Here is a 27,015-nt window from a genome sequence, read left to right as displayed (position 1 = left end):
TATAAACATATATTCAGCTTCACGTTGCAACAAGTGAAGGAATCCAAAAACTCCCCAAAGTATTTCTCTCCATTGCCTCAAATAGGGAACAATATGTTTGAAAGGCTAAGGGAACAGAAATGTGTTTGGGGAAAAAGTACGAGGGCTGTTGTAGAGTAAAGGCTGTAGAGAAGGTGTCCAATTATTGCAGAGAGAGAAAAACAGAGTGAGATGATGAGCATAACCCTGCCGCAGGGCAGTAAGACCGATACTGTGAGATAATAGGACAGAGACAGAGAGGGGGAATCATTCTGTATCTAATGCTACAGTCGAGTGAAGGAGCACACACACTAATATAACTTTTACAATCATGGACGTGTGTCTTCCTTCTGTTTGTACTATAATGTAATATATGTACATGTGAGAGCTGCATGTTCAGTGTATGCTCACTTATGTCTATACCATAAAAGACCATAAAGATAATGTGAAGTGAACACAAAAACACAGAGTCAGAGAGGGGGAGAGAGAGAGGGAGAGGGAGAGAAAGAGACAGAGGGAGAGAAAGAGACAGAGAGAGGGGGAGAGAGAGCGAGAGAGAGGGGAGAGAAAGAGACAGAGAGATACAGAGAGAGAGGGGGAGAGACAGAGACAGAGAGAGAGAGAGACACAGAGAGAAGAAGACAGAGAGAGAGCGAGAGGGAGACAGAGAGAGAGCCAGAGAGAGAGAGAGGGACAGAGAGACAGAGAGACAGAGAGAGAGAGACAGAGACAGAGAGAGAGAGAAGAAGACAGAGAGAGAGCGGGAGACAGAGAGAGAGAGACAGAGACAGAGAGAGAGAGACAGAGACAGAGAGAGAGACAGAGAGAGAGAGACAGTTTTCTGTACTGCTTTGGCAACATAGATTGTTGATCTGTCATGCCAATAAAGCTCATTTGAATTGAATTGAATTGAATTGAGAGAGAGAGAGAGAGAGAGAGAGAGAGAGAGAGAGAGAGAGAGAGAGAGAGAGAGAGAGAGAGAGAGAGAGAGAGAGAGAGAGAGAGAGAGTGAGGCAGACAAAGAGACTTATGGCCATAATGGTTGTTGTGTAACATAAATTTTAAAGTACAAGCAATAAAAGTACAGATTGCAGTTTGGGGTAACTAAATGTGAAATAATTACCTTTTCTATTTCACTAATTGTAGCTATCATGCAGCTGTACTTATTTATACACAAAAAAATAAATTCTATGAAAAGAAGGACAGCTATACCACTGATTCCCCTGAGAGAAACTGAGTTTGTACATTTTGATTATCTTTTTTTTAATATCCTTCATTAATCCCTGAAGGAAATTCGAACATTAAACATGTTCCCGCGTGCAGGTGTGAACACTCACGAGAGCCCACCGCAGTATTTCTGTAGCAGGAAGGTGGACAGCTCTTGAAGGATTGGCTGGCTGTGCAGGGCGACAAACTGTTCCCGACAGATCTGACAAAGAAGAGGCAGAGAAGAAAAAGCACAATTTGAGTTCTTGCCCAAACAGTTGACACATCAGCTCCTTAGACTGTCCTGCTGGTTGACCGGGTAGAAAATAAAACGCATTGAAAATGAGAGCGAAAAAAAAAAAGAAAAGAGAACATAACATTGCTATAACACGACCCATCCTGATGTTATTGGAAAATAGAAGGCTATCGTCTTCAAAGAAAACAGGTTGAATGTAGAAAGGAGGGATTAGAGTACATTTTATTTTCATGGCTGTTGAGGCACGACAGTTTAATACCTGGTCATTTTTATTTACTGGGGGGCCTCTGAGGACATGCACTTAGCATGGGTCAGAACACATTACTCACAACACAACACTACAATATCATTATAAATGATCAACTGACATTTGAAATGTAGAAATACAAAAACCTGCTGAAAACCAGATACATTAGTTTAGGGGATTGATTTGTGGTTTCTTATAGTGTGGTATAGTATTAATCAGTAGATTAATACCTCAGTTGTTTGCATCTTGAAATGCACTTACACATCCAGTATTCTTTTAAATAATGGGAGTTTCCTTGGATTTAAAGTTGGTGGCATTAATCCTCTGGTCACGTAACATTGACAGCAAACAGGGAAGGTTTTTATTCTCAGAATTTTAAACCAATTTAAATGTTGACTTTTGAGGTGTCAGTGTTGTGTAAAGAAAAAACCATCCTCACCCAACTCATGCCTCAAAGTTTTACAAGATCTCAGACATTCTGGTTGTTGTTGTTTTTTTAATCTGCACGCATCTCACCATAACAAGGATCAGAACCTGTCTTTCTGGAAGCCTGGCCTTGGTGTACACTCAAACTAATCCAAGGCAGGCTGGGATAGCCTCCTGTCTACTGTAACTCTTCATTACTAACATGGTGAAGCTCTTTGCTACGTGGACAAGGACAAAAGCTCGACGCAGCGGCAGAGGTCTGAATACACTGCACAGCTACATGTTGCTTATTTGCTTCAGTTGTGCTATTTGGCTCAGTCTGAGTCACTTTGTTTCCAATTAAACCGAGCCAGGGCGGTGTGCAAACAATGTGTGTTTCAGCACACACAGAATGAACAGTCAGCAGATTATAGACATATTTACTGCCTTTGACAAAAATGGTTTAAATTAGAATCATAGGCTCTGGATTCTAAAATAAGGACTATCTCCCACATATTTGTTGACTATAGGATATTAAAGAGCTCCCATCTGCTGCTGTGTTCAGCTGCCTGTGTAATGAGGAAGGTGTACACAAACACATCAGGAGAATATGAGAACTATATATATATGAGAGAGGAAAGAACTCCTCTGAGATTTGTTGAAGACATAAAACAATGACTTTGTGTTAAAGCTCCGCCTACAGAAAATTGGGACTTTATGGACATTTCATTAGTTTTATTTTAAGCTGTGTCACAGTCTGGGTCTGGAGAAGCCAGTTACAGGAGGCGGGAGCAGGCAGACATTTATTCATCATAACAGGCTCTGCGGGATTGTGCCTCCTGCAGCCAGCAGCCTAAACTTCAAGAAGTACTTAAAACAAGTTTTCATAAAATTTACTTAAACAAGCTCAGTTCTCAGTGCTTTCAAAACTACCATTAAGGGAAAATTTACTTAAAATAAACCTGTGTATGTGTTTTAGAAAACGAGAGCCAATAGAAATGAATCATATGTACCCTGCTTCTAAACAATTAGACAACTCTGAAAGAACAATGCGGATGAGAAATGGTGAGATAATCTGGACATGTGGGGACAAAAATAATGTACTGTAAATTAATACCTTGTTCATGGTGTCCACAGTGAGGGCGTGGGTCCAGAAACAGTCATGAACGGAGACGAATGTAAGGCCAGCACTGAGAGGAGAGAGAGAGAGAGAGAGAGAGAGAGGAGAGTCAATGAGCACGGACTGAATCAGAGGAAGAATTAAAAAAAAATTGCCAAAGAATATCTTCATAAAGATGTTATACAGCGATAGTGATTCCTCACACAGCGGTGGATGTTCATTCAAAGTCAGTGTGAGATCCATAATGAACTATCACACATGTCAGGAGGTTGTAGTATAATACATAACATACTCGGCTTAGCTGAGGTGTTAATTGCATTCAAGACAGCAGGACATATTCCTAAACCTATATGAGGTCATGGATACATAATTACGTCCTGCTGTAAGAGAAGTCTTTCTGTATAGGACACTAAAGATAAAAGGAATGGATCTCTCTTTATTTGGAGGTGTATGATATGATCAATGATACCTGTAGCAGTGGAGAGCAGTCAGCATCATGTGCGTGGAGTCCAGAGAGTGGATGAAGTTTGGCGGGAAGGCGTTCTTCTGTTTAACTGTGTCTGGCCTCCTGGGAAGGGACAGAGGGCCATGCAAATACAGGTCAAAATGACAGTTCTGTAAGGTAACCTGTGTTTACAGTTTACCTGATTTCTAACACAAAATGGGATTTTTGAGCCAAGTTATCACTTCAGTCCGAAGTGGCCTCATTATAAACCGTGATGATAAATCCCTGGGAGAGAGTGAGAATCAGAAATACCGTTTTGATTCCCTTTTTAGTTTGTGAAATGTTGTGTATTTCATTGAAAAAAAACATCCTGGATGATGTGTTTAGGTCTGATAATGATGCAGTTCACTTTTTGCCAAGCCTGACTGACCAGCAGCAGTAACAAACAGAGGAGTGGGACTTAGTGAAAGACAATAATGTGTACAGATTTCCTCATTCATTTTTATGGAATTCTATGAGACAATCATGGGACACTGTGGCTCTGTAGTTTCTTCAAAATGTCAATATGTGAGCATATAAAATATAGGGAGAGATGGAGAATTACAGAAACAGTGTAAGGAAGTATCAATGCAGTGCTTCTGCTACTGGTGATGGAAAAAAATATTCTGCCAATCTGTCTCTATCCCCATGTTCCCATTACCCTGCGCCTGAGCCATTCAAATCCTCTGGGCTGCCACAGACAGAATGCTCTTCTAATGGGAATGCAGGCGGAGAAGAGAGAGCTTGGCCCAAGCTAAAACATACACGGGGAACACACACACAAACTGGCACACACTGTCATAGGCACACAACGCTTGGCTTGGAAATGTTACACTTTTTATCACATTGCTTTTAGTTTTGCATTTTTGGGCTTGAGCAGGAAAAACAAACAATATTCTTGGAAGTGTATTTGTAAAAACAGTCTGCAATCTAAGCTCAGAACAAGATGTTCTTCTTTTTTCATTTCAATTTGTTTCACACCTACACTCAAAACAATAAACAAATACGACACCTTGAAATCCCAGAGGCCTGACTGGCTGATAGGTGCACAGTCAGTACTCTGGGATAGCAACCACAACTCTCTGAAGTGTTAGTGTCCTCCTTATAGAGCTGACAGTTCTTTTCATACCACAAGACAGTTTGAAAGTTGGCAAAAGGCTTAGCCTTATAGTTTTGTTTTTGCATAGTTATTTCTCACAGAGAAATAAAGAAAAAAACGACGACTTGCCAGTTCTCCGTCTGTGACTATATTTACATATTTAGAGACACATGTTTTTTCAGGATCTTTTCTCACAGCATGTGCTTTTGTGCATGATCACGCTTGTGTGTGTCTCTGCAGGGGGAAATGATGAGGAAAATCAGCCTGAGTGATTGTGTCAAGTGTAGCTCAGAATGTCAGCTTGTGAAACACAGATGCACTTTTTGACAGGGCAGTTTTACGTTTTAAGGAAGATGGCCTTTAAGTGGCATCCGGCCCTCTCTTTCCTCCATCTCTAACTTTCTTCATCCCTCCCACTGCTTTAGCTGCTTCTCAGTATTCAAACTGCTGGATGTGTGTTGTACTGTAAATGTCAGACTGAGGAGGATGGCTGTCAGTCTTTGTCATCTCTCTGTCTGCAGTGCGCTCACTCTGCCTGGCTGTCTCTCACTCTGTCTCTTTCTGTCCTCTTCTCACTTTCATCACCATTCCTATTTTAAAACTCAATCCAGACTTTTCTTTCTCACCTCCCCAAAATAGCAGTCACACAAACTTTGCAGACTAGCACTTATTCCGACGAAACACATCGCTCTCTGCTTCATCCCTAAAGGTCAGGCGTATTCAGGCTGAAGCAGACTGCCAATCAACAGAGCAAAAAGAGGCCCATCTACTGTAATATATTGATACTTTTCAAATGTATTCACAAGTAAAATATCCTCGGTTAAACCAGTTTACAATAAAATAGTATTCTTCTCTGGCGTGAATCTCACTTTGTCATGGAACATCTTAGTGAACAAGCTATTCATGGAGATGATAGTACGCTAGTTTAGTAAGTGTTTTTATTGTTCTAACTCACTGTTTCTTTTTATCATGTTGATTCAGTCATTCACACATTCTTCTATGAAAACATTTGAAAAATATTTTTTTATAATTTCTGATCTGTTATTTTGCCGTACTTCTTATTCTTTGTTTTCTATGTTACTAATGTGAACTATTTCTTGTTTAAACCTACTTCCTTCTTCAAATTGGGCATACTTTGGCAGTTATATGATTTGCTGGTGATTATTTTCTGCCAGAGCTTCTGAAGAAAAGAGGTTAAATTCCCTTCTTTTGTTTTTTTGCTCATTTCTGTTAGCGAAGCCTCCCCAGTCAGACACTAGAAGTCCAAAACTTCGCTTTCAAAATGTTAAAACACTTCTGATGGCACATGCAGAGTTACGGTCAAGTTTGAGTGGGCAATTAGTGAAATATCCACTGAAGACAGCGCTTTAGTGGAGCTGAAGGTTGTTTGAAATGTAAACTGGCCTGCTGTACACAGAATTTCTCTCATCCAGTATATTCTACTTTGTGTCATGTCACTAACATGATAATTCAATTCTAAGGATAGTGAGCACAATGGAAGATGAAAGTAGAATCAAATAATATGGGTCATTTAGAAACAGATGTGAGCTACAGAAATACTTACTCTTTGGCGTCATGGCTGATCTGGAGGTTGATATGTTGCATGGTACTTTTCAGCTGAAGAGGGAAAAACACAGACAGAACAAGAGAGGGTTAACGATCCTGAATACAGCAAGCTGATAAGGTCCTAGACAAAGAGAATAACGCTAAAATGTCTGTTACTTAAAATGCAGTAAAAAGAAAAAGTGCATTCAGATTCTACTGAAGATCCAAAAATGTCATATTGAAGGCCAAAACACATGAAATCACAAGACACCTGAACATTTAGTAAGGTAGCTTTTTAAACATTGTACATACTATACGTTTGGGTAAATTGTTCCAAGCATGATACAGATCCATTAAAGTTAAAGAACCAAGAGACACAACATATTTGTATATTTGAACTCCAATAGTTACTCATTAATGACTGAAAGTACATCAGAGGTTTGAAAAACAGAGTCCTTTAAGGCTTACTGTCGCTTTTTGTTTTGGCCAAAGTCTAAAAATAGCAACATATTCAAAATACACATCCACCAATGCAGAGCCAAACCCACTGGAGGAGCTTAAATCAAGAGGTTTATCATCAAATTAGCTATTTCAAATTGGACACAACATGGCTACATCTACAATGAATAAACACTTTTATGGATATTTCCAAAGAACTGGTTAAATTTAATTGTGCACATTTATAGAAATGCTTGTTCAAGAGGATCTTGGCCAAGAATAATGATTTCAATAATCTGCATTGTGTGGCAGGTATCTGGCAAAGTGCTAATCCAGAATAACTGTGATTTGGTTTAGCGTAAACTTTCTGCCAACAGCTGGTGATGTGTTCATTCATGACCTTACACCACAAAAAGGAAAGGGATGAAAAACAGAGGCAGTCAGGAAAATAAAGAAAGTTTAAGAAACATCGAAGCACTGAGTGTCACAAAAAGACATCTTACTATAAGTAGGTAGTAATCAATCACAGTGATTCATGACTCTATTGGACTTCATTAACTGAAGAAAAGTTAGAAGGAGTTAGGCACAAATGACCGCAGCATATAACTTCATCCATTACACTTTCTCTACTTTTCTTCTTGGATATCTACTTCAAAAAGTAACTGTTATAGGAAGTTATCAGTATGATCCTAATGGCCAACATTCAGTGGATTAATTAAGAACAGCAGGCAATTAGCCAGTTTATGCACACCGATCCTTTTGATCTCAGCTGTTCGCTTTACTCCATCATGTTTTTTTTTTTTACACACTCTCTAAGAGTAACACCCCAAAGCCTTTAGTTCATGGGAGGGATGACTTAGTGCTCTAATCTCCTGAGACCTTGAGGGTCCCCCCAGTCTGCCTTGCCAAGGAAGGCATGTGAGGCAGGGCAGTCTTTCCCTGATCCCTGGAACCATGCCTGGTTGGCAACAGCAGGCTACTATCAGGGAAGAGAAATGAAAGGCAAAAAGCGGCCAAATGTTCATGGATGTGAGCACTTTGGATCCGTCTGTTTGCCTTGCATTTAGCCTGCATTAATGTATCTGTGAATACATAAAAAAAACCTTTGATCCATCAGTACTCAGAATAGCAGAAGTCATTAGACATCATTATTGTTAGTTTCTGTTTTGAAGAAAATGTACCCTAAGTTATATGGATGCATGGAAAATGGGTTTGAGTTTGTTTGTTCCCAATTATTAATGGGCTCACATGAGGACATGTTGGACACAGAACTGTTGTGCCATCACAATGAAATCATAATCAGAGTGCTACAAACACTGAGTAATAGAAGTGCTTGTATTGTAAAATCATTAGACATCATGCTTTGAAAAATACCCCAGCCCCCCAGTAATATAACTAGAAAATGTGATGGGGTTTGTTTTCAGGTGAGCTCTCACAGGACATGTTAAACTCAGTTATTTGTTTGTTTTTCTGGTCAATACATGGAATTATATCACAAACAGCCAAACTAAAGAAATACATACATCAGTTGCTGGTTGGCTTCATAGTGCTACATTGGATTGACTTTGAACTTACTTAGTTCATGTTTGCTGTTGAATGGGTCTTGAAATCAAACTTCTTCTTCGTCAATAATACAAATGACGCCACCAAACTAGAGCACATGTTACCACAGCATGACCACTGCCATCCTGAGAGGAGCCTTAAAAAGTTCATGTTTGGTACCAATTTATTGCAATGTCTTGTGGGCTCCATTGGGAAGCGGTTTCTACACCTTCCAAGATAAATGACTGGTGCTTGATTTATGTGAAGTCAGTGTCAACAAAAATGCTGAGCTGGACATTTTTTTAAATCTAGGACTCCATTTGTAATGACATCTTTTTGAAATGGATTGGTGCACTCAGAACATCTGTTTAGAATATGACATCAGAGGACTTGTAATTGAATGTAAGGGTAACAACTGTGAATAAATGTCTATATATTCTTGAAAATCACTGTGGGTGCTGTCAGGTGATGTAAAACATGTTCCATTATTTAGTTGCTACAGAGCTGCGACAGGATGTCTCTCTGTTTGATCCTCTTACAATCTTTCTAATTTATTAATCAAATAAACAGAAGTACCTCTAAGGGGGAAATACATTTTTAACTATTGTCTTGGCAATTTTCCTCCAGTTGTACAAGACATTTTCAGTTGGACCCAACACAGTGAAACCACAAAGCGACACTACACCAAACAGGTTTAATTGATAGTAATGTATACAGCTGTGAATGGCTATCTCCATACAGTATCCCTGTAAAATCTCTATAGGTGCTGTCAGGTATTCTGATATTTTGTTCATAATTCAGTGTCTACGGAGCAGCTCTAGGGTGTCTCTCTTTTTGTTGTTAACACCATCTGTCTTCTTGCTGTTGAGACATTTTCAAATTTAACAATAAGACAGACTCTACATAACATAGCAATACTTCTAAAATGATCACAAGATTGTGTCCTCTGTATCATTTTGGTTGTGTTAAAAAACAAGACGAAAAGATCCATGGATCCATGAATGCTTTTTGGACCGTATTGAAGTATAATAATCTATCCCTTATGGAGACATTTTTTCATTATTATTAGCTGCACACATAAAAAGCCAGGATATCCAGGGATCAAAGGGACACGTGTACAGTGAAGCCAATTTCATGGAGATGGCAAGCTACTCTGTTTGGTGATTCCAGGCAAAAGCTTTAAGGTTGCTCTATGATGAATGACAGAATCACACAATTATCAAGAAATTGCTTTAAAAATAGAAGTGTGATGGTAAAACCCCATTAGTCTCTGCCATGGCTGCTATCTCATCCATCATTGCTGGAGGAGGACTTGTGCAGGGGAATCTGTCCATCATTCCTATCTTTACATCACCTCTTTGTCTCCTAATGTATAGGCTAGAGGGAGGGGAAGGGGAGGCTGTGATGTAGAGAGGGGTGAGGTGAAGACATGGAAGTTATGTCTGGTTTGAGTAATGGACCGCCACACTATGAAAAAGGTCACACCACTGTGCACTGTAGTCCTGTTCTTTATAATGCATAAGAGTATGATTTGTGTGCATGACCTGACTCAAACCATGAGGCTGAGATGAATGAGACCTTGGTGAACCCTGCTGTGCCTTTTGGGAAGAGGCTCCTGAGAGTTTCAGCACAAATAGTCATGGATGCAACAGCTCTCGGTAACCATATACTGTATATCAATTATATATATAATCATAGTGCAAGAGGGGAATCCCCATTCATCACATTGTCCTTGATAGCACATCTCATCCCAGTTGTTGGGGTTACACCTCACACACCCCTTTCCTCTAATGTTCTAAGTCACTTGGTGATCTACCTCGACTTTTTCCTCTGAAGGCAGATGGGGACAGCTGCAGACTCACAGTCACAAACACCCCTGGGTCTCACTATGCTTCAACTGACCTTTTTCAGACTTACTTTATCACCGAACTTTCTTTTTCTACCACTTGGGGCTGTCCCCGAAACGTGAACTACATTTATTAATTCATCCCCAAAATGCCATAAGATTCTGCAAGATCCAGGAAAACACCATCCTACCCTCGGGACCGTCTCACTTCTATTCCGAGGCAAAAGGCGTTATGGAGGGCATAACTCTGACATTTAGAGATACATAGTTTCTCAAAATGAGAAGAGAAGACTCCTTCTGGTTGTTAATGCCCCTAGAACTTCTCCAAGCTGTAATCCTGCAGCTTTACAGTGGATAAAGACAGACAAATGGTGCTATCAAATAACAAAGTAGCAACATGAGATCGGGGACAGAAACACACCTCTTTGAAATTGAAGATACAAAAATATGCAAACCAGCCACAAAGAGATGTGATAATCGTGGATTATAATTATTTTCCCTTCTTGTTTTCTATGAAATTTATTATTCAAATATTTATTTCCCTGCCCTGCCCCAAAATACCCTTGACTTTTGAAAAGTACTACCCCCCTAGCAGTTTTTTTTTTTGTTCGGGGTATATTATTTACCCCAGAACTAAATTTAGACCCTGGTAGATTTGGTCGAAACACACCTGGTTCTTAAAAAAGACCACAGTTCTGGGGGAAAGTGCCTCTGGTCGAAACTGGGCTAGAGAGAAAATGGCCACAATAAGGTGCTTAATGAAATGTTATAATGTTACATGTTTGAAGGAATTTTTTTAACAATTACGGAAAATCATAATTCATCCATGATTAGTAGAACATGTTTAAAGTATTCAATCTCAGGGCTAAAAACTTGTTATATCAAACTTTGTATTACTGTTGGCAGTGGATTATTTTGTGTTGGAATAATGCCATGCCACTGGACTGTACTTCACGTTTGGTACTGTACATAATGAATTAATGCACCATGTTTATCTGCTTAGGGAAATTTCCACCAAAAACCAAGGCCAAACTGATTCTTTCCTCAGGGAGGACATCAGATCATAAGCTTTCAGTCACACTATAAATTCACAAATCCAGATGACTCCCCCTGTGTCAGCAGCCGCTGAGAGCGGATGAGAGGTGAGAGGGGAATGGAAAATAAACAAGGTATCCGAGCAAGAGTGACCTCTGATCTGATTAGTATCTCCAAATCCAGAAAAGTAACCTCTCTGATGTTTGTATGTTCCATTCAGCTACTCCATCCTTTTTAATTCCCCCATCTCCCAGCAATGAAAAATACTTAAATACACCATGGGGCATTTGTACTCATCACCATGCACCCACTGAAATGAAGGAAGAAGCATTAACACAAATTCTTACATAACCTGGACAAGCAAATTACTGGCTGATACTATGATGGTAATGTAACTACTCTGCCTTCTCCCTTATTGGTTTTCCTACTGCACTTCATCTCCCTATTCTATCTAGAGTCTAATTACTAATGACCCCCAGAAACAGTGTGGCCTTGGATTTAAGAGGCGGAGAGGAGACGAGGAGATTGAATTTAATCCAGCAATGCAGGGAAAAGGTGACCTTTCTGCAAGTTAGTTTCATTTTTTTTTTTTGCACAATGATGCAACTGGATTAGAGAATTATAGCAGGGGATGAAGAAAGTTATCTGTGAAATGTAAGCTAATACCTCATTCATCCATGAGGTCATCACGACATCCATTAATTTATTTATTAATCTCCAGGCCTTGAAAAAGCATAGAAAAAAGAGCAGAGATGCACCCTCAGGGGACCAACCATCTGTCACTATCGCCCTCTTGCTCCCGCTTGTGAGGCGTTGCTGCCCCTCTAAGCCAACCCTCTGCTTGATGTCATCCTAAAAGAGCATCATGCAGCGCCAGCCTATGAGCAATGTCAGCACGTGTTGGCGTGTGCTTTACGTATGTAAGAAGTCTGCAAGTAGTTCATGTGCTTAAGGATATTAGAGGTTAAAATGTATTTCTTTAAAATCACACACATATGGACATAAACAGGACCTTTCTTTTCATGTAAACACACATACACACACACGTTATCTGCAAATGTGCTGGCACACAGACATGTTATCTGTAAGACGTACTGCTGTCAGGATCTCCATAGTGACAGACAATTAGAATGACTTGGAAAGCACAGCTGGGAAACTCCACTTACAAAGCCTGCAGTACTAAAGCTTCATGACAGGTTGGGTGTAAGACTGCTCCATGATGGCAAATGATTATTTTGATTGACATTGAGATCACTATTATTTAACCAAATGATGTTTTGATTTCACAACAACAACAAACTTTTAGTATTTTAATTATCTGTTAATATCTATGCAGTTTTAAATTAATATTGTTATTTTGTTTTTTTCACTGTTCTATTTTTCTAACTTGTGAGCTATGGGACATTCCTGAATTTCCCCCAGGGGATGAATACAGTATCTTTCTATCTATCTTCAAGTGTGTGGTGAGTCAATCCAGTTATGTTCACATCTGAGAGCCAAGAGGAGCACTCATCAATAATCTAATGGTTAAAAAATGGCAAATCAAATCTATGTGCAGTGCCACTAATCCAATCACATGCCTGTGACGGCCTCGGCAGCATCAACAAGTGAAGCAGAATTTGTGGGCTGCCTGTTTGACGACAACAGCTTGCTCTCAGTGGATTAAAAACACTTTCGTTTTTACAAGATTTCAAACTTTTGGTAATTTGAAAGCCATCATGAGAGCTGATATTGTTGTTGTTTTAACCGTTTTGTATTAAATATTCACCTAACTCACTCTTCTGTTCACTTACTATAAAATAAATTCCACCGTGATATAATGAGTTGAAATCACACCGTTCAGTTATGTTAATATTAAAAGTAAACAAAACACTCTAGCTCAAATCTATACATACTGCAATAGAGCATACACAGTGGTTTCCACTTAGCCAGTATGGCGTTTGAGATTAATGAGTTCTCTACATCCTTGTACTAATGTGAGTTAAAAATGTATCCAGTGTACACTATGAAAAGGTCAGTTGTGGGAGTATTGAAAATGCAGTGAAGGTTGAGACAAAGAGCAAAGAGGAGCGAGACACACAGGTGAAGATACATGAGGAGAAGTTTAGAAAGGTCAGCCGCTGAATTTCTGAAATACAGAAAAATTAAGACAGACTGGGTATCGTTTGAGCTGTCAATCAATAGATGTATGAAATTATAGTCATCAAAAGTAGGTGGGGAGCTTTGCATTATAATGGTAATGCCAGAAGTGGAGTTAAATACCAGTTGTACAAAAGTGGCCATAGAAATAACCCACACACTTATTTGTGAAATGATGTGTGAAATCACACTCCAGCTCTGCAGTGTATTGGCTGATCAAAACAATTAATCCTACACAACTCCACTTTTAGGGGCTTGAAGAGAGCCACCAGACATGCCTGAGAATTGGACTTACCACTTGGTTGCGTGTGCGGTGGTAAGGTTGAATGATGGGTAAACCCAGGGGTGTCACCCACTCCACAGTGTGTCCAGACTTGGAGATGAGCCTGGCGCTTTCTGTCAGCCAATCCTGCAACACAATGATGCCAGCAGAGGGGAAGTGAGGGCACTGACTGGAGAGAAATGTTGACTCTGAAATATATGCTAAGCCCTTCAACAATCATATGGGTTACTTAGCCTGTGTTGTGTTTTCAATGTGTGTGTGCATGATAACATCAATCAAGCCTTCATCAGCAAATACGGATGGTTTAGTGAGGACATTTTCATGTTCTTCAGGGAGGAGGATTTAATAAGATCAGGATCTGATTATTAGGACACCATGGTGTATTTGGAACAAAAAAAACTGAAAATAGCAACTTTTTCCCCCCAGTATTAATCTCCGCCTTTATGTCTGCTGTTCTAGTTTGCGGTGCGGCAAAACAATTGTTGCAAACTTGCTGAGGAACAGGTGAGGAGTTGTTGCGTTCTCTAAAAATTGCAAGTGCAACAGTGATGTTTGCGTAAGTGTCTGGCACAGTTTAGCTCCAAGAATAGAAGGCTTGTTAAAGTCCCACCAGAGCCTCCTCACGCATGCAGGCACACAGAGAGCTGTAGGAAAGATAAATATGTCCTGGCAACTCAAGGCAGCAGTCTGGCCCAAAGCGGCTCCATTCATCATCACCTCCCTCCGTCTTTTTTTCCCCCCAGGTTCAACAAAATGAAGATAGAAAGAAAGGGAAGAATGCAGAGTGAAAGATTAACTAGCAAGATAGTTGGGGAGAGTGACTGATCAATCAATAGATTGATAGAAGGTAGGCAGAGGCAGAGTGAGAACATCAGTGTTGACTGAATAACTTGGACACATACAGAGAAAGTAGAGAGGTCAAGGATGACAGCGCCGCCGATTGATCAGCTTCCTCACTTTCAATCATACTTCAACTCCCTGCTGCACAATGTGAGAGGGTGTGACCTATTTAAAGGGCACCGGCACCGGCACACACTCACATACAATCACGCACGCACAAGAGCATCAGGTCAGCCCCAAGGTCTGACGGGAAGGAGGGATTTTTCATCTCAGACTGGGTTGTCCCCACACTTTCCCCAAAGGACACACACAAGCAGTGGGGGGTGTTTCTATTTGCTCGCCAGACTCCACACTCTCTATGGAGATAATGTACAATCCCCTGTCAGCTGCACGGCCTAAATCTATAAATGGAGTCTCTGATGAATGGGTGCTGTTGCTGGGGTAATTGTGAAAATAAATAGTCATTAATAAAAAATAAAACATCTAAGGAGGTAGTAGTAGAAATGTAATAATCTGAAAAAAGAGTACACAAGACTCTGTTTACTGTTATTTAGAAATAGAGGACAAAAAAATATATCTATCTATATATATATATAGATAGATATATACGTATAGTTCTATGAAGAGAACATCAAAAGAGTTAGTAAAAAGTTGTGGTAATTTGTTAGAACACAAGAAAACAGAAAAGTCAGCAAGCACAATGGGCCTCATTCACTAACAGTGTGTACGCACAAATATGTGCTTAAACGGTGCGTACAAACGTTTGAAGCACAAATCTGGGATTCATCAATATATTCTTACTTGAATTTATTCTTACTCTGCGAACAAAAATAGAACCTCCTCAGACCATGCATACGCACAAATGATTGACCAGCTTTCTCAGAAAATGTTAACATACACTCTTAACTAAATGCATGACATGATAAAAATACATTCAGTAATAAATAAATAAATATATATATATATATATATATATATATGTAAATATAAAAAAAAAAATTTTTTTTTGAAAAGACACGCATTAAAAACGTGAATTAACTAATGCATTGACTAAATGTATTAAATAACCATGAAATGTTCGCCTTATCATCCTTTAATCTAAAATCTAATCGTAGACCACTCCCACCAATAGTGCCATGAAATATTGCATCTGTAACAAAAACAAAATATTTAAGAGCATGCAGGGAACATACATGATTGTGATTTACGTCTAAGAAAGTGTAGAGATCTAGCCTTGCTGAAACAACTAGCAGCCAGTGTCTTCAGAAGAGAGCGCATCAGACCTCCAAAACACGTTTGAAGAGTGTGACGAATGACTGATCAGCTGATTCTGACTGCCAATGCACGTACTTCTGCAACTATGTAATTCACTGTAACGGCATCTAAGCCCCCAGACACAGCAACCTTTTTTACCTTTTGGGGCCATCTCCTAAAAACTTCTAGCCTACGTGTCTCCACCTCTCCGCTCTCGTCCTGATACACCAATCAGATGTCCTAATATGGAGAGATGGGGGCATGGTAGTATGCTGATGCAGGTTGCGGGCACGCGCTTGTGGATTTAGGACTGTTGTTGATCTGTACGCAGCTGCTCTACCCAGATAATACAAACTTTAAAGAACAATGAGTGTGCTGCCTCTTCGTGTTAACTTGTAGTATTTTTTTTGGCCGTGCACCTTGATGTTTGAGTGTGCTGCTTTGCCGTTTTTGAACTGGTTACTTGAAAAACTGTAAATATTTGACTTTTTAAAGATCTAATGAACTTACCTGGATCTCTCTGGTCCCTGTAAACATCTCTTTCAAGCCACTGAACACCAAACGCACCAGGTAGTGAGATGCATCCCAAACGAACTCCTGAAAATACAACACATGATTATGTTTGTGTGTATTCATCGCACTTATACAAACATTACTTCCTTTAGCCAGAACATTTCTGAAAAAACAACAAAGATTGTTTTTTATCAATCTGATAAGATTTAAAATAGAATATAAACATAACTGATTGAAGTCGCAGCACTGAATGAGAAGGGTGATTTCCTAAATTCATTAAGGCGACATAATCTCATCCTTGCTGGGAGTTGTCTCATCCCCGATCTATCCCCCTGTAATCACTCACAATTACACTACCCTCTAATTCTCCGTTTAAACAATTAGGGACATTATGCAGAGGTCATTTAGCACAATCTTCTGGCAGTGAGACGGTGGATACAGTGAGAGCAGGATCATACCAAACCAATCTATACTGACAATGAGATTAAGTCCACCTATTGTAAGGAACTATGCAGCTATTCAGCAGATAATAAGCACTCGAGGGCTGTGAGATTAAAAGCTTTTATTCTTCTGCCATGGAGTCATTTGACAGAATGGGTGTGCTTATCAAACAACCATTAATGTCCAACTACCTCTAAGTGCAATGGTCTTAAACTAAAAATAGATCATAATGACTATGCACTGGATACCAAGTGCATCTATTGTTGGAAGACCTCCTGATACAACCTAGTAATATCTTATTTCACTGCAGTGAGAAAGTATATAAATAAACTTGACTAAAATAAAGTTTAAAAGCTTCTGATCTTGCTTGGTGATTGTCACTATGAGGCAATAAGAGTCTTAATGTCAAGGTCAACATTTATAAATTCCCATTGGGTGTATCATCAATTGAAATGGTATGCATTCAGTCTCAGCAGTGTGATGAATGTCTCTATGCACATGCTGGAGACAAAAGAGCAAAATATACATGGAAGAAAAGAGACCTTGTACTTCATTAGGAGTCTGTCCATGATTAATGTGTGTAAGACTGTATAGCCTGAGAGGAAGGTGGAAGGGGAGCCCCATATAGAGGAGATCCTGTGCTGAAAGGCCACCCCCGTCATACAACACGGATAAAAAACTAAAAATAAAACAGTATGCTGTGTGAGGGAAACCCCCATTCACCAGCAACCTCCACCGGCACTGTACCTTAGGGAACTCATCAATCTCCTTCAGCCTTTTCTCTATCTGGAGGCGTCCCCCATAGCGTGTGACCCCGTACACCACAGTCATCACGGTCTGTTTGACCACCTTCCTGCTGATGAAGCCCTCCAGGACCTGGGCGATCTTCAGACCTTGCTCTGCATCCCGCACTCGGAACTCCTCCACCTAAAAAAACATGGACATGTGTAAGATTTGTGTGTAATGTCCATGGAATACAAGCCATATAAAACATGCTCCATTAGCATTGGGACAAATATCGATTCTGCAATATATCATCATCCTGACTCTTATGACTTCACAAAAGGAAAAATCTGCACTCTAAACAAATAATAGTTCTATTACTACTACTACTAATAATAATCTTATTGTCCAACAATGGGACTAATGCTGTTAGTTATTGTAAAGTTTTGTCATCCAGAGTACAGACAACAAGTTTTATGAATCTATGTATTACCTGAGATGATGTACTGTATCCTGTAACAATACCTCTGCTGCTCCGAGGTAATATAAAACACAGAGAGAAAGCGTCCTGCAGAGAATTGCACTCCATTTTCTGTCAGTCCTCAGAGCTCATTGATAACTCCACAATACACTTTTGGGAGTGGATTTTTCCCCCTGGCAGCACACAATGGTTTGTACTGAAATGTCAGCCTTTCACAATTAGCTTTACATTGCTTAAAATATTCAGGTTCACAGCAGGCTGTGTCATTTGATAGATTGTATGCACACTTGCTCTTTGTGCCTTCTGATATGGCAGGCAATTAACTCTCACTTTAATGTTAGACTTGAGAAACTAAGCCCTTTCAAATCCAGAACCTAAAGTAAGAAACTTGAAACAAATCATCAACACCTCGTCTGTCACTCTCTAAGGGATATACTGATTTATGAATATTAACAGCTGAGCAACTCAAAGTCCATGTAGTTCAAAGAAGGGACCAAAACCCTGAAAACCAAAAACGCCCAGCTGGTGCTGACCTGCTGTGCTACTCCGCTGTACACATCCTGGGGCACGACACAGGGCATGAGGTTGACTGATGTGGCACCAATAACATCTCTGCCTAGAGCAGCATAGTGCTGGAGACCATTACAGGAGCCGTCCTAGAGGAGAGTCGGGGAGAAAGAGAGGAGAGATTAAAGCAGTGATTCGGAGGAGGAGAGAAGAGAAAACAGGAAGGAGATTGAAGAGATCAGGACAGAATGAGAGAGAGCAACACAGAGGGAAGGGCCAAAGCTGGAACAGACAAAAACAGATGACTCTAGGAATATGGAGAGACAATCACAGAAACTAAAGAGAAGAAAGGAACAAATATATTTGAGAGAAAGAGCAATATGAAACAGAAATAACTATATAGAGGAGGAAAAGATTAGGAAAAGTCACAAAGTGCCGATCGTGCTCGACTTTCACACCATCTCAAAGAATCTTAAATTAACTGCATCAATCAAAGCAACATCTGGAGTGGATTTCCTTTCAGAAAAAATTAAGAATTAAAGCTGTACTGTATGCAATTCACTTATGATAAATTATTAATTTGTCGTACAGGATCAAACGTAATTGATTTTTTTGCATTGGATTTTTTCTCTCCTTTCATAACATCTGACAGGAGTAGCTTAGTAGTTTTAACAATTATACAGAACTTTTTGTCAGTACATTTTTTTGTTATTAATCTGAATATGCATAAAGCCGAGCATCAGGGAAATTATTATTACTTTCATTAATTTTTATTACACCTGAATTAACTTTCCACAACATTTTTCATAAAAGCCACGGATCAGTCCGACACATGGGTGCACAGTTAGTGAGCTACATCATGTAGTAAATATAAAACCTATACTGACACTGTCCTGGAGGGTTTCTCCATTGCCTTGGTGTTCATAAAGGGGGTTAAATGCCAGAAATCAGTGAGGAATGGCCGTAGCTGTGGTCTGGTCGGTAAGATTACAGCTACAGGTTTATGGCAAATAACAGAAAATGGCCCCAGATGGCTGGTGAGGTCTTGCCTTGTTAACTTTGATGTGCCCTCTGAAATAGCTCCATAAACCTGACTGAATGATAGACCTCATTTAAAGGAGGTTATTACCTGGAACTATAATTGGCCTAAATTGGTGACAGATGGGTAAATTTCTAATATTAATAATTACACAGATGAGTAAATCTGTGCTAACGATCTTGTTTTTTTCCACACTATGAATAGATTTACCTTAAAATGTCGAGTTTCCAATATAAATTCCTAAAAATGCATTAGTATGAGATCTAACATTAGACTTTGTAGACTTAAACTCTGTGAAAAGAGCTTGAAGTGTTTTTATGGCACCTGATGAACGGGAAAATGAGAGATGAATTGAGTTGGATCGGAGGATCTCGCAGCATTGGCTATCTCCATGCAGCAGGAGAGAGCCTGCCAAGGCTCATCTGCATTCATCCACCACTTCTTACCCTGAGAAACACAAACACAACATGTTATCCTGAATGTATAAGCACTGGGCTGAAAGCATTTTCAGTCTTTGTTTTGCCCGATATTGAAATCCTCTTTCGGTTTTGTAACTGCATAAACTCCCAGTTCCCTTAGAAAGGGCAATGCTCTGAAATTGAATTGCTCCCCGGGGAAAAATAAAGTTTTTTTTTAATTTGAATACTGTTTTCAGAAATTGAAAATGGAGCCACTTTTTGTGTCTGCTTAATGTACTTATAAGCTGTGAACATAAAAGTTACACAGTTCTAAAAAAAAAAAGCTACATAGAACTATGAAAGTGTGGTTGAACAGAGCTATCAATGAACAGGACAGGACAAGAGAAACTGACATTGATAGGGTTGTCTGCAGAGTCCAGGATGTCCTCCATGATAGTGTTGGCATACTCCAGCCGCCCCTGCATTGAGCTCTTCTTCTTCAGTCCTGTTAGATTTACTAAGTGGATCTTTAGCCAGTCCAGACCCTTAGGACCAAGTTTCTTCCCCTCTGCAAACACAAGGACAGCTCGCGTGACATCACTTCCTAGATGATTGAAATATGGAGGACAGGGGTAGGTACGTCCCCTGAAGTCCATATTGTGAGGGAACCAGAAGAGCTCATCCCTCATGTGGTTGGCGATGGAGAGTTTATAGAGAGCATCCATGCGCAGGCTGTGCATCTCACTGCATTTCTTTTTGGCGTTAATCACCTGCCTCTTCATGTGGGCTTTCTCAGACGCCGTGTAAGAGGGATCGTGGGGGTTGAAGTGGGGGATTTTAGGGGCCTCTGACAGAGGAGGAGGGATGTCCAGCTTTTCACTACCTCGATCGTTGAAGATGGAGATTATTATATCCAACAAGGGTTTGTTGATCTTCCAGGCACAGTTGCCAAGCTGATTAAGAGAGTCAAAGACTGCATGGAGGTTCTGGCATTTCTCCAACAACAACTCATGCTGTGTGGCCCCTTCCACTGTGCGCATCAGCTTGGTGGGTGTCAGCAGGTATGCTCCAAACCTGACAGAAGTCCAGGGCATGGGAGGGCACAGCATGGGCATCACATAGGAGTCAAAGGTTAACGTGGTCTCCATGGCGTCCTGCTGCATCTGAGTCAGGATGGGGTGAGGCTTGATGAAGCCAACCTGGAGGGTGCAATATGATAGGACATCAAATTAGAAGTGTAATAAGATAAAGATAAGGACAAAGGCAGTTTATCAGCTCATAAGCAGTAGCAGCGCAGTAAAAAAAACAACAACTCAGCCTTAAACCTCATTAGTAAAGGCGATATAATACAAACAACTATTAGAATTATTACACAGTAATAGTAGAAACCTGTTTATTGAATTCTTCATTGTGCGGATAAAAAGAGACTTTTTTACTCCCCAATGATTAATCTAGTTTGGCTTCTTTCAAAAGCCGCCATGACCACTTGAACCGTCCTAATTTAATTCTGCCATTTCTGACATGACTGCATTTCTGGTTAATACATAGCAGTCAAGGGTTAACTACAACCTCTGTTCCGGCGATTACGGACCAAAATGAGCAGGCTAAACATTAGTTTCCTTTGATCTGATTTCTCCAATCATAATCATCAGTAAATATCACACCACTGACATCATCAAAAGACTCCTGTAGTAAACTGTAGTTCCATAAACCATCAACAAACAGCTTTTCCATTCTTATATTATGAAACGTAGTCTCTGAAATGTTGCTTTGATACTAGAGTTTTCACACTCAGATAATCTGCTGGAACATGTTTTTCGTTTTCTTATTTACATTGTGTCAGAGTTGGGAGTTGGTGATGATGTCCTGAAGGCCTCGACTTTGATAAAAGACAGATTGTGTAACAGGTTTTTAACTCATACTAAAAGCATATATGACCTGACAACAGCAATACAATTAAAACACCTCTGCGTTGCTTGAATGAGTCAAAGCCTTCATGCTGTGCTGTAAAATCATTAAGATGCTCCCCTGATGGGCTTTCCACAGAAGATAGACAACAGGGAGAGGGGGAATGAGAGCAACAGAAAGTAGACAGAGTAAGACTGATATAAAAAAGAAAAAAAAACACAAGGACAGAATTCTGCCATAGCAAAGTCAATTGCCAAAGTGCATGAAGTACAAAAGTCTACAATTTCCTCCGCCTGTGTCTGCCTCTCTCGCCCCTGACACGGTCGGCTCAGCCTCCTGCAGGGTACCACTGCAGTGATTCAGCGAGCCAATTAAAGGGACACTAAAAAAGGGATTAGTCTGGAACCTATTCATCGTACTCCACTATTGCCTCTTCCAACTCACACAAGGGGGCAAACGTTTTTTATAATTCACACTCTTTGGAGCTTCAGACTGGATAGGCGGCTGCGTGAGCGTACCAGGTAATAGGCTTTAGAGTGACAGACAGCCTACTTGTCCAAAGTGAAGGTCAACTTTTTCAGGGTTTTTTTTCTTTGCTTCTGCTTCACTAAGGTTATTTTCCTAATGTTGAACATGTTAAGTCTTTAAGTACTTTATCTTTTTGTTAGAAGTCTAAGACTGAAGCAAAAGTTCCACTAAATATAAACTTTGGATTTGAATGAAGGGTTATTGTGTTTTGTTTGTTTAGAGTGTCCCAGTGAATATGTTTCCATTTAAAAGATGTTTAAAAGACATCAGACAGAGAAAGAGAAAAAAAAAATCACCAACTTTTTGAAGATTTTGGTTAATCTCGTCTCATATATTCGTATATAGAGACTTAAATGCAGTCACAGGTGGAGACGTTGGATTCGATAATCACAGTCAGCTAATCATCCCAAGTTTTGTCCAATTCAGAGTTGCCTTCAACTTTCAGACTACTACGTCAGCACACAGGGGTCGTTCTGCTTTCAGAGTCAGAGCTGCACAGCCTTACTCCCAGTGCATGTGCAGCTTTCTTTTTTCTCCTTCTGTGAGGAATGTTTTAAACTTCTTCCTTTACTGTCTCTGACTCTTCTTGTTAACATCACACAGCCCATAGAGCACTGTATGACTTTTGTAAGAAAAAGAAAAAAGTGTTGACATTCAATCTTTACTTAAACCTGACTTCACCAAAAACGTCTAAATGATCTAGAGGAAAAGCATCTAGAATCATGATCTTATCTCCCTTTCAATGCTAAAATGAACTAATTATCAACACTATAACACAAAATTGAATTTTCTGACATGTTGATGTTTTAATCATATTTAACCGGTGAAAAATGGTTCCAAAGAGGTCTTTGACACGCTCATCCTATTTCATCCTGTTATCAGTCAGATTTAAACCTTGAAATCCAGGTTTGTGCTGACTGGGATGCTTTGAGATTCATTCAAGTCTAATCCTTGACCACGTTTCCACATAAAACACAGCGGAAAGGATATTTTTTAGTCTGGGTTAACACTCAAGAATCCTGTTACCAAGTTATAAATGCCAAGTCTAATTGGTGATACCACTCTCACATACTCATTACAACTACAGGGCAGCAGACGTCTTTTAAATCCCATAGAACAGACAAAGTGAATTCTTTAAAGACTTGTGCATACCGTACCTGCCGTGTGCTGCGAAAGGTGTACATGTGGTAGAGAATAGGGATGAGCTTCCTGTCGTAAGCCGGGTTCAGGATGTCACTATTAATCTTCAGGTTCTTAACCACCAAATCCACCATGAAAGTGCCCAGCTCCAGAGTGACTATGTACGGCCAGTGGATCTCCCCGCCCTGCAGTGTAGGTCCAGATCTCTGCTCCATTTCCAGCACACACCACTGCTCCCTGGGAAGGATGGAGTAGGCCTACAGGGAGAAGAATGGAGTAGGGAAGGAGTGATCTTTTATTTATATCAGAAATTCTGTCATCAGTTATTACGATAAGCTACAGTGTTTGGAAGACATGTCAACATTTGGTAAAGATGAAACGATATCAGTTTCTAAATTCAGAACTATAGAGTTTGTCCCACAGGTCCCTGTCTCTGGTTGAGTCAAAAAATGTGTGTAGTTTGAAAGTTACAAGAAAAAAGTTAAGTACTGCAACGATTTCTAAATGCATTACAATTTTCTAAAAACAAGAGCCGAGAGCTTGGCAACTTTTGAGAACTTTCCATAACCACATACAGTAGTTGGATTAATGTTCAGTCTCATAACAACAAACACTAAAGGCAAAGTCACAGCTACCACTTTAACTACAAAGGCTGCATGTTAAATAGCTTGCATAATGCAGACACCTTAACTAACTTCTTATTTAACTAATGCAGTGTAATGAGCTCCTGCTCATTATAATCTTGATGATGAAATTAGTATTTTTCCCAGCATGCCATGGCCATAAAAAACATTGGTGAAACTCTGAGCTAGCGATACTGGCAGTGAGATCACATCGAGTAAAGCTGTCATTTACTTCACTGAAATGTCCATAAATAAACATTTGAAATAAATTAAACTCTGTATTTTCCCAGGATGCAGCCTGATTAATAATAGTACAGTTTTAAGTTTACCTCTTTTTTTTCCCGTGACAGATTTCTGTTGTGTTATTGCATGTAACAGGAAATATAAGCATCTCTTAATGAACATACAGAGAGGTGTCAGATGCATGATGATTTCTCTACCTTGCTATCATTGGCCAGCAGCTCTGTGTAAGCGTTGTAAATGTTGCCCAACTTCTCCACTGTCTGATTTTTGTTCTTCTGCCGCACAGAGTACTTGGTGTGGACCCTGCTGCCAAGTTCTCTGGCTAAGATCTTCAGTGACTCTCCGCTTGGAGGCATGTTGGCAACACTCTGGAGGAAGAGGAAGACACAGCTCAAAGGGTCAAAAAAAATAAAGACAACTCAAAACAAAAAGCCAATCTCTGGGGAGACCTGCTTTGGTTTAACAGTAAAGACAATCCTTCAGTCAGAGAGGGAAATCAAAGTGAGAATGGTCTCTTCAGGGTTAAAATCACATCATGTGTATTTGTCTGTGTTGGAAGCACAAGGTGTCTGATCAAAGCAAGCTCTCCTTTGCTGCCAAAGATAAAGCCTGATTATTTTGCAGGTGTTGTCACTGTCAGCCACTTGATTAGATTTTGTGGTTTCCCAGATTGGTTGGGTCGTATTGCACAACAAGAGTGTCTTGAATACTAAGTAGCATAACAGTGACATCTCTAAATATGTGTTGTATAATGTAGCAACATCAAACTTGTGATCAAATCTATTTCTTTTAGACAAAGGTTGGCAAGTTGTTTTTTATGTTTTTTTAAATCACTGACTTCCAGCATGTCATTGAGCCGTAGTTTGGGTAAGGTGGTTTGTATTACCTGTATCATGATGTCAACATACTCCCTGTCCTCCAGCAAACAGAGGTAGGGATAAAGGTTAAGCCTGTAGTTCTTGGTGTCAGTGTTAGACAGGATCATCTTGCTCTCCCTCAGGGCCTGGAGGAGGATCTTCTGCCACTGTGCCCGCTGATGTGCGAGCAGCTCCCTCTGAAAAGACAACACAACTGAAGGTACTGGAGGTAATCCATTTCCTGACTGCGCCGGCCGGCCAGAGTGAATCCCTCAAAGGATGTTTGGAATGAAATAGAATTATCCTGCAGTATCCATTGTTTATCATGTACTGCATGGCCACAATGGAAAGTCATTATAAGTTGTGAAGCAGTGACTAGATGAGGCCAGCTCTCACTTGACATAATATTTATCGTGCAACATGAGCCTGCATTCCATGTGATGGTTAGACTTGTTTGCTTCAGTTACTCTCAAGATGACAAGAAGAAAACAGACTTTCCTTCAGAGAGAAACACAACTGGGTCACAGAGTTATTAATCAGGGACTAAAACAGGAAGGAGGAACCTGTTTTTCCCATCTTGGCTCATCACAAAGGTTTGCAGATAGTATGCATTCTTTACATACTTAGTAGTCAGGGGGATCCTCTTCCTTTGTCATTCAAATTAGACAGCATTCATTACTTAAAATTCTTGGACTCTTCATTTATGGTTCATACATTGATTTGATGTATTTATCTAATCCTGCACCAACAACAAGCAATCGATCCTGCATCACTGGTTCTATATTAAGTGGTGTTTTTACAGATTATAATGACTGACATGAAAAGTGAGAATCAGTAGATGGGTATGAAGTTTTGTTCATGAAGGTATTGAGGCTATACGTACGTTCCCCTCACCACTGTATGTTCAAATGTTCACTCTCTTCAACTGAAGAGTTTCACTGGGTGTGACTGAATAAGAGGCTAGTCTGGATGTGGATGGAAAGGTGACTCTGCATTCTCTCCAGAGGCCTCCATTACAATACATTATTATTCTGTCCTGTCTGTCTGTAAATGCTTCCTGACCACCAGGGACTCTCAGCCTGCTCTCTTCCCACGTAGCCCATCTGCAGAGGCAGATGAGCCAGGCTGGACTGTAAATGCCAGAGTTAGAAAGAAGGCACGGCACAGGAATAATAGATTCCCTCCTCCAACCTGTCAGGCCTTAATGCATATAATTTCAAAGTTTTTACATGAGAGGAAAAGTGAAACTGAACTCAACCTTAAACTGTTTAAAATGTCAACGTATCATCAATAATCATGGACAGGGCACTGCCAAGATAATATGCATCTTCTACAGTCTGCAACACTGCTTCTTACAATGCATGCAGGCTGGATTTTTAGCAGGGAGATGATCTTTCACCTGACAATAATATACTATACTCACAAATGTCATATATTTCACCAGTAGTATTTTATACAATTATTGGTTCTGTTCAGCTTTTTAGCTCAAACCCATCTGTTATTGACAACATAAAATAAAAAAATATATATAAATATAAATAAATAAATCACATTTTTTTATTTTTTTTTTACCATTTTGGCCATGTTTTCAGAGACAGGCTTAGACCCCTCCACGGAGTCGATGGTGATAGTGCAGGCCTGTTCAATGCTGAGCTGACGTTTGAAACGCTCCTGAAGCTCGTCATGAGTGAAGTTCAGTTTGGGGTAATGGTGGTCTTCCCTCTAAAACACATGCACAAGCACACCAATGAGAAAGAAACAGAAGGAGATAAATCATCAGGACATCATACTACTACTAAAATACATACAGTAGAGACATGTGCTTGTCCTTTGCTTAATCTAAAAAAAAAAAAAAAA

At 39.9% G+C, this 27,015-nt stretch overlaps 1 protein-coding gene across 3 annotated transcripts in view; it reads right to left on the bottom strand.

Moving 5' to 3' along the window:
• Positions 1–27,015, bottom strand: part of polrmt (polymerase (RNA) mitochondrial (DNA directed)) — a 511,894-nt gene that overhangs the window by 474,206 nt on the left and 10,673 nt on the right. For all 3 annotated transcript variants that reach the window (XR_009668282.1, XR_009668276.1, XM_061033437.1), the window contains exons 6-19: positions 26,731–26,880; positions 25,188–25,355; positions 24,499–24,669; positions 23,453–23,692; positions 20,273–21,058; positions 19,786–19,908; positions 18,449–18,571; positions 17,459–17,638; positions 16,268–16,354; positions 13,676–13,789; positions 6,400–6,452; positions 3,722–3,820; positions 3,250–3,322; positions 1,356–1,447 (exon numbers count right to left, since the gene is read on the bottom strand). Coding sequence is in view for 1 of the 3 variants with exons in the window: in XM_061033437.1 (XP_060889420.1) it covers positions 1,356–1,447; positions 3,250–3,322; positions 3,722–3,820; positions 6,400–6,452; positions 13,676–13,789; positions 16,268–16,354; positions 17,459–17,638; positions 18,449–18,571; positions 19,786–19,908; positions 20,273–21,058; positions 23,453–23,692; positions 24,499–24,669; positions 25,188–25,355; positions 26,731–26,880 (2,459 nt within the window). In the remaining 2 variants the exon portion in view is untranslated. The remainder of the gene's footprint in view (positions 1–1,355; positions 1,448–3,249; positions 3,323–3,721; positions 3,821–6,399; positions 6,453–13,675; positions 13,790–16,267; positions 16,355–17,458; positions 17,639–18,448; positions 18,572–19,785; positions 19,909–20,272; positions 21,059–23,452; positions 23,693–24,498; positions 24,670–25,187; positions 25,356–26,730; positions 26,881–27,015) is intronic.

Source organism: Labrus mixtus, chromosome 3 (genome assembly GCF_963584025.1).
Source record: "Labrus mixtus chromosome 3, fLabMix1.1, whole genome shotgun sequence".
NCBI classification, from domain to species: Eukaryota; Metazoa; Chordata; class Actinopteri; order Labriformes; family Labridae; genus Labrus; species Labrus mixtus.
Note: the sequence above shows the minus strand (reverse complement) of the source record. Positions and strands in the feature narration are given on the sequence as shown.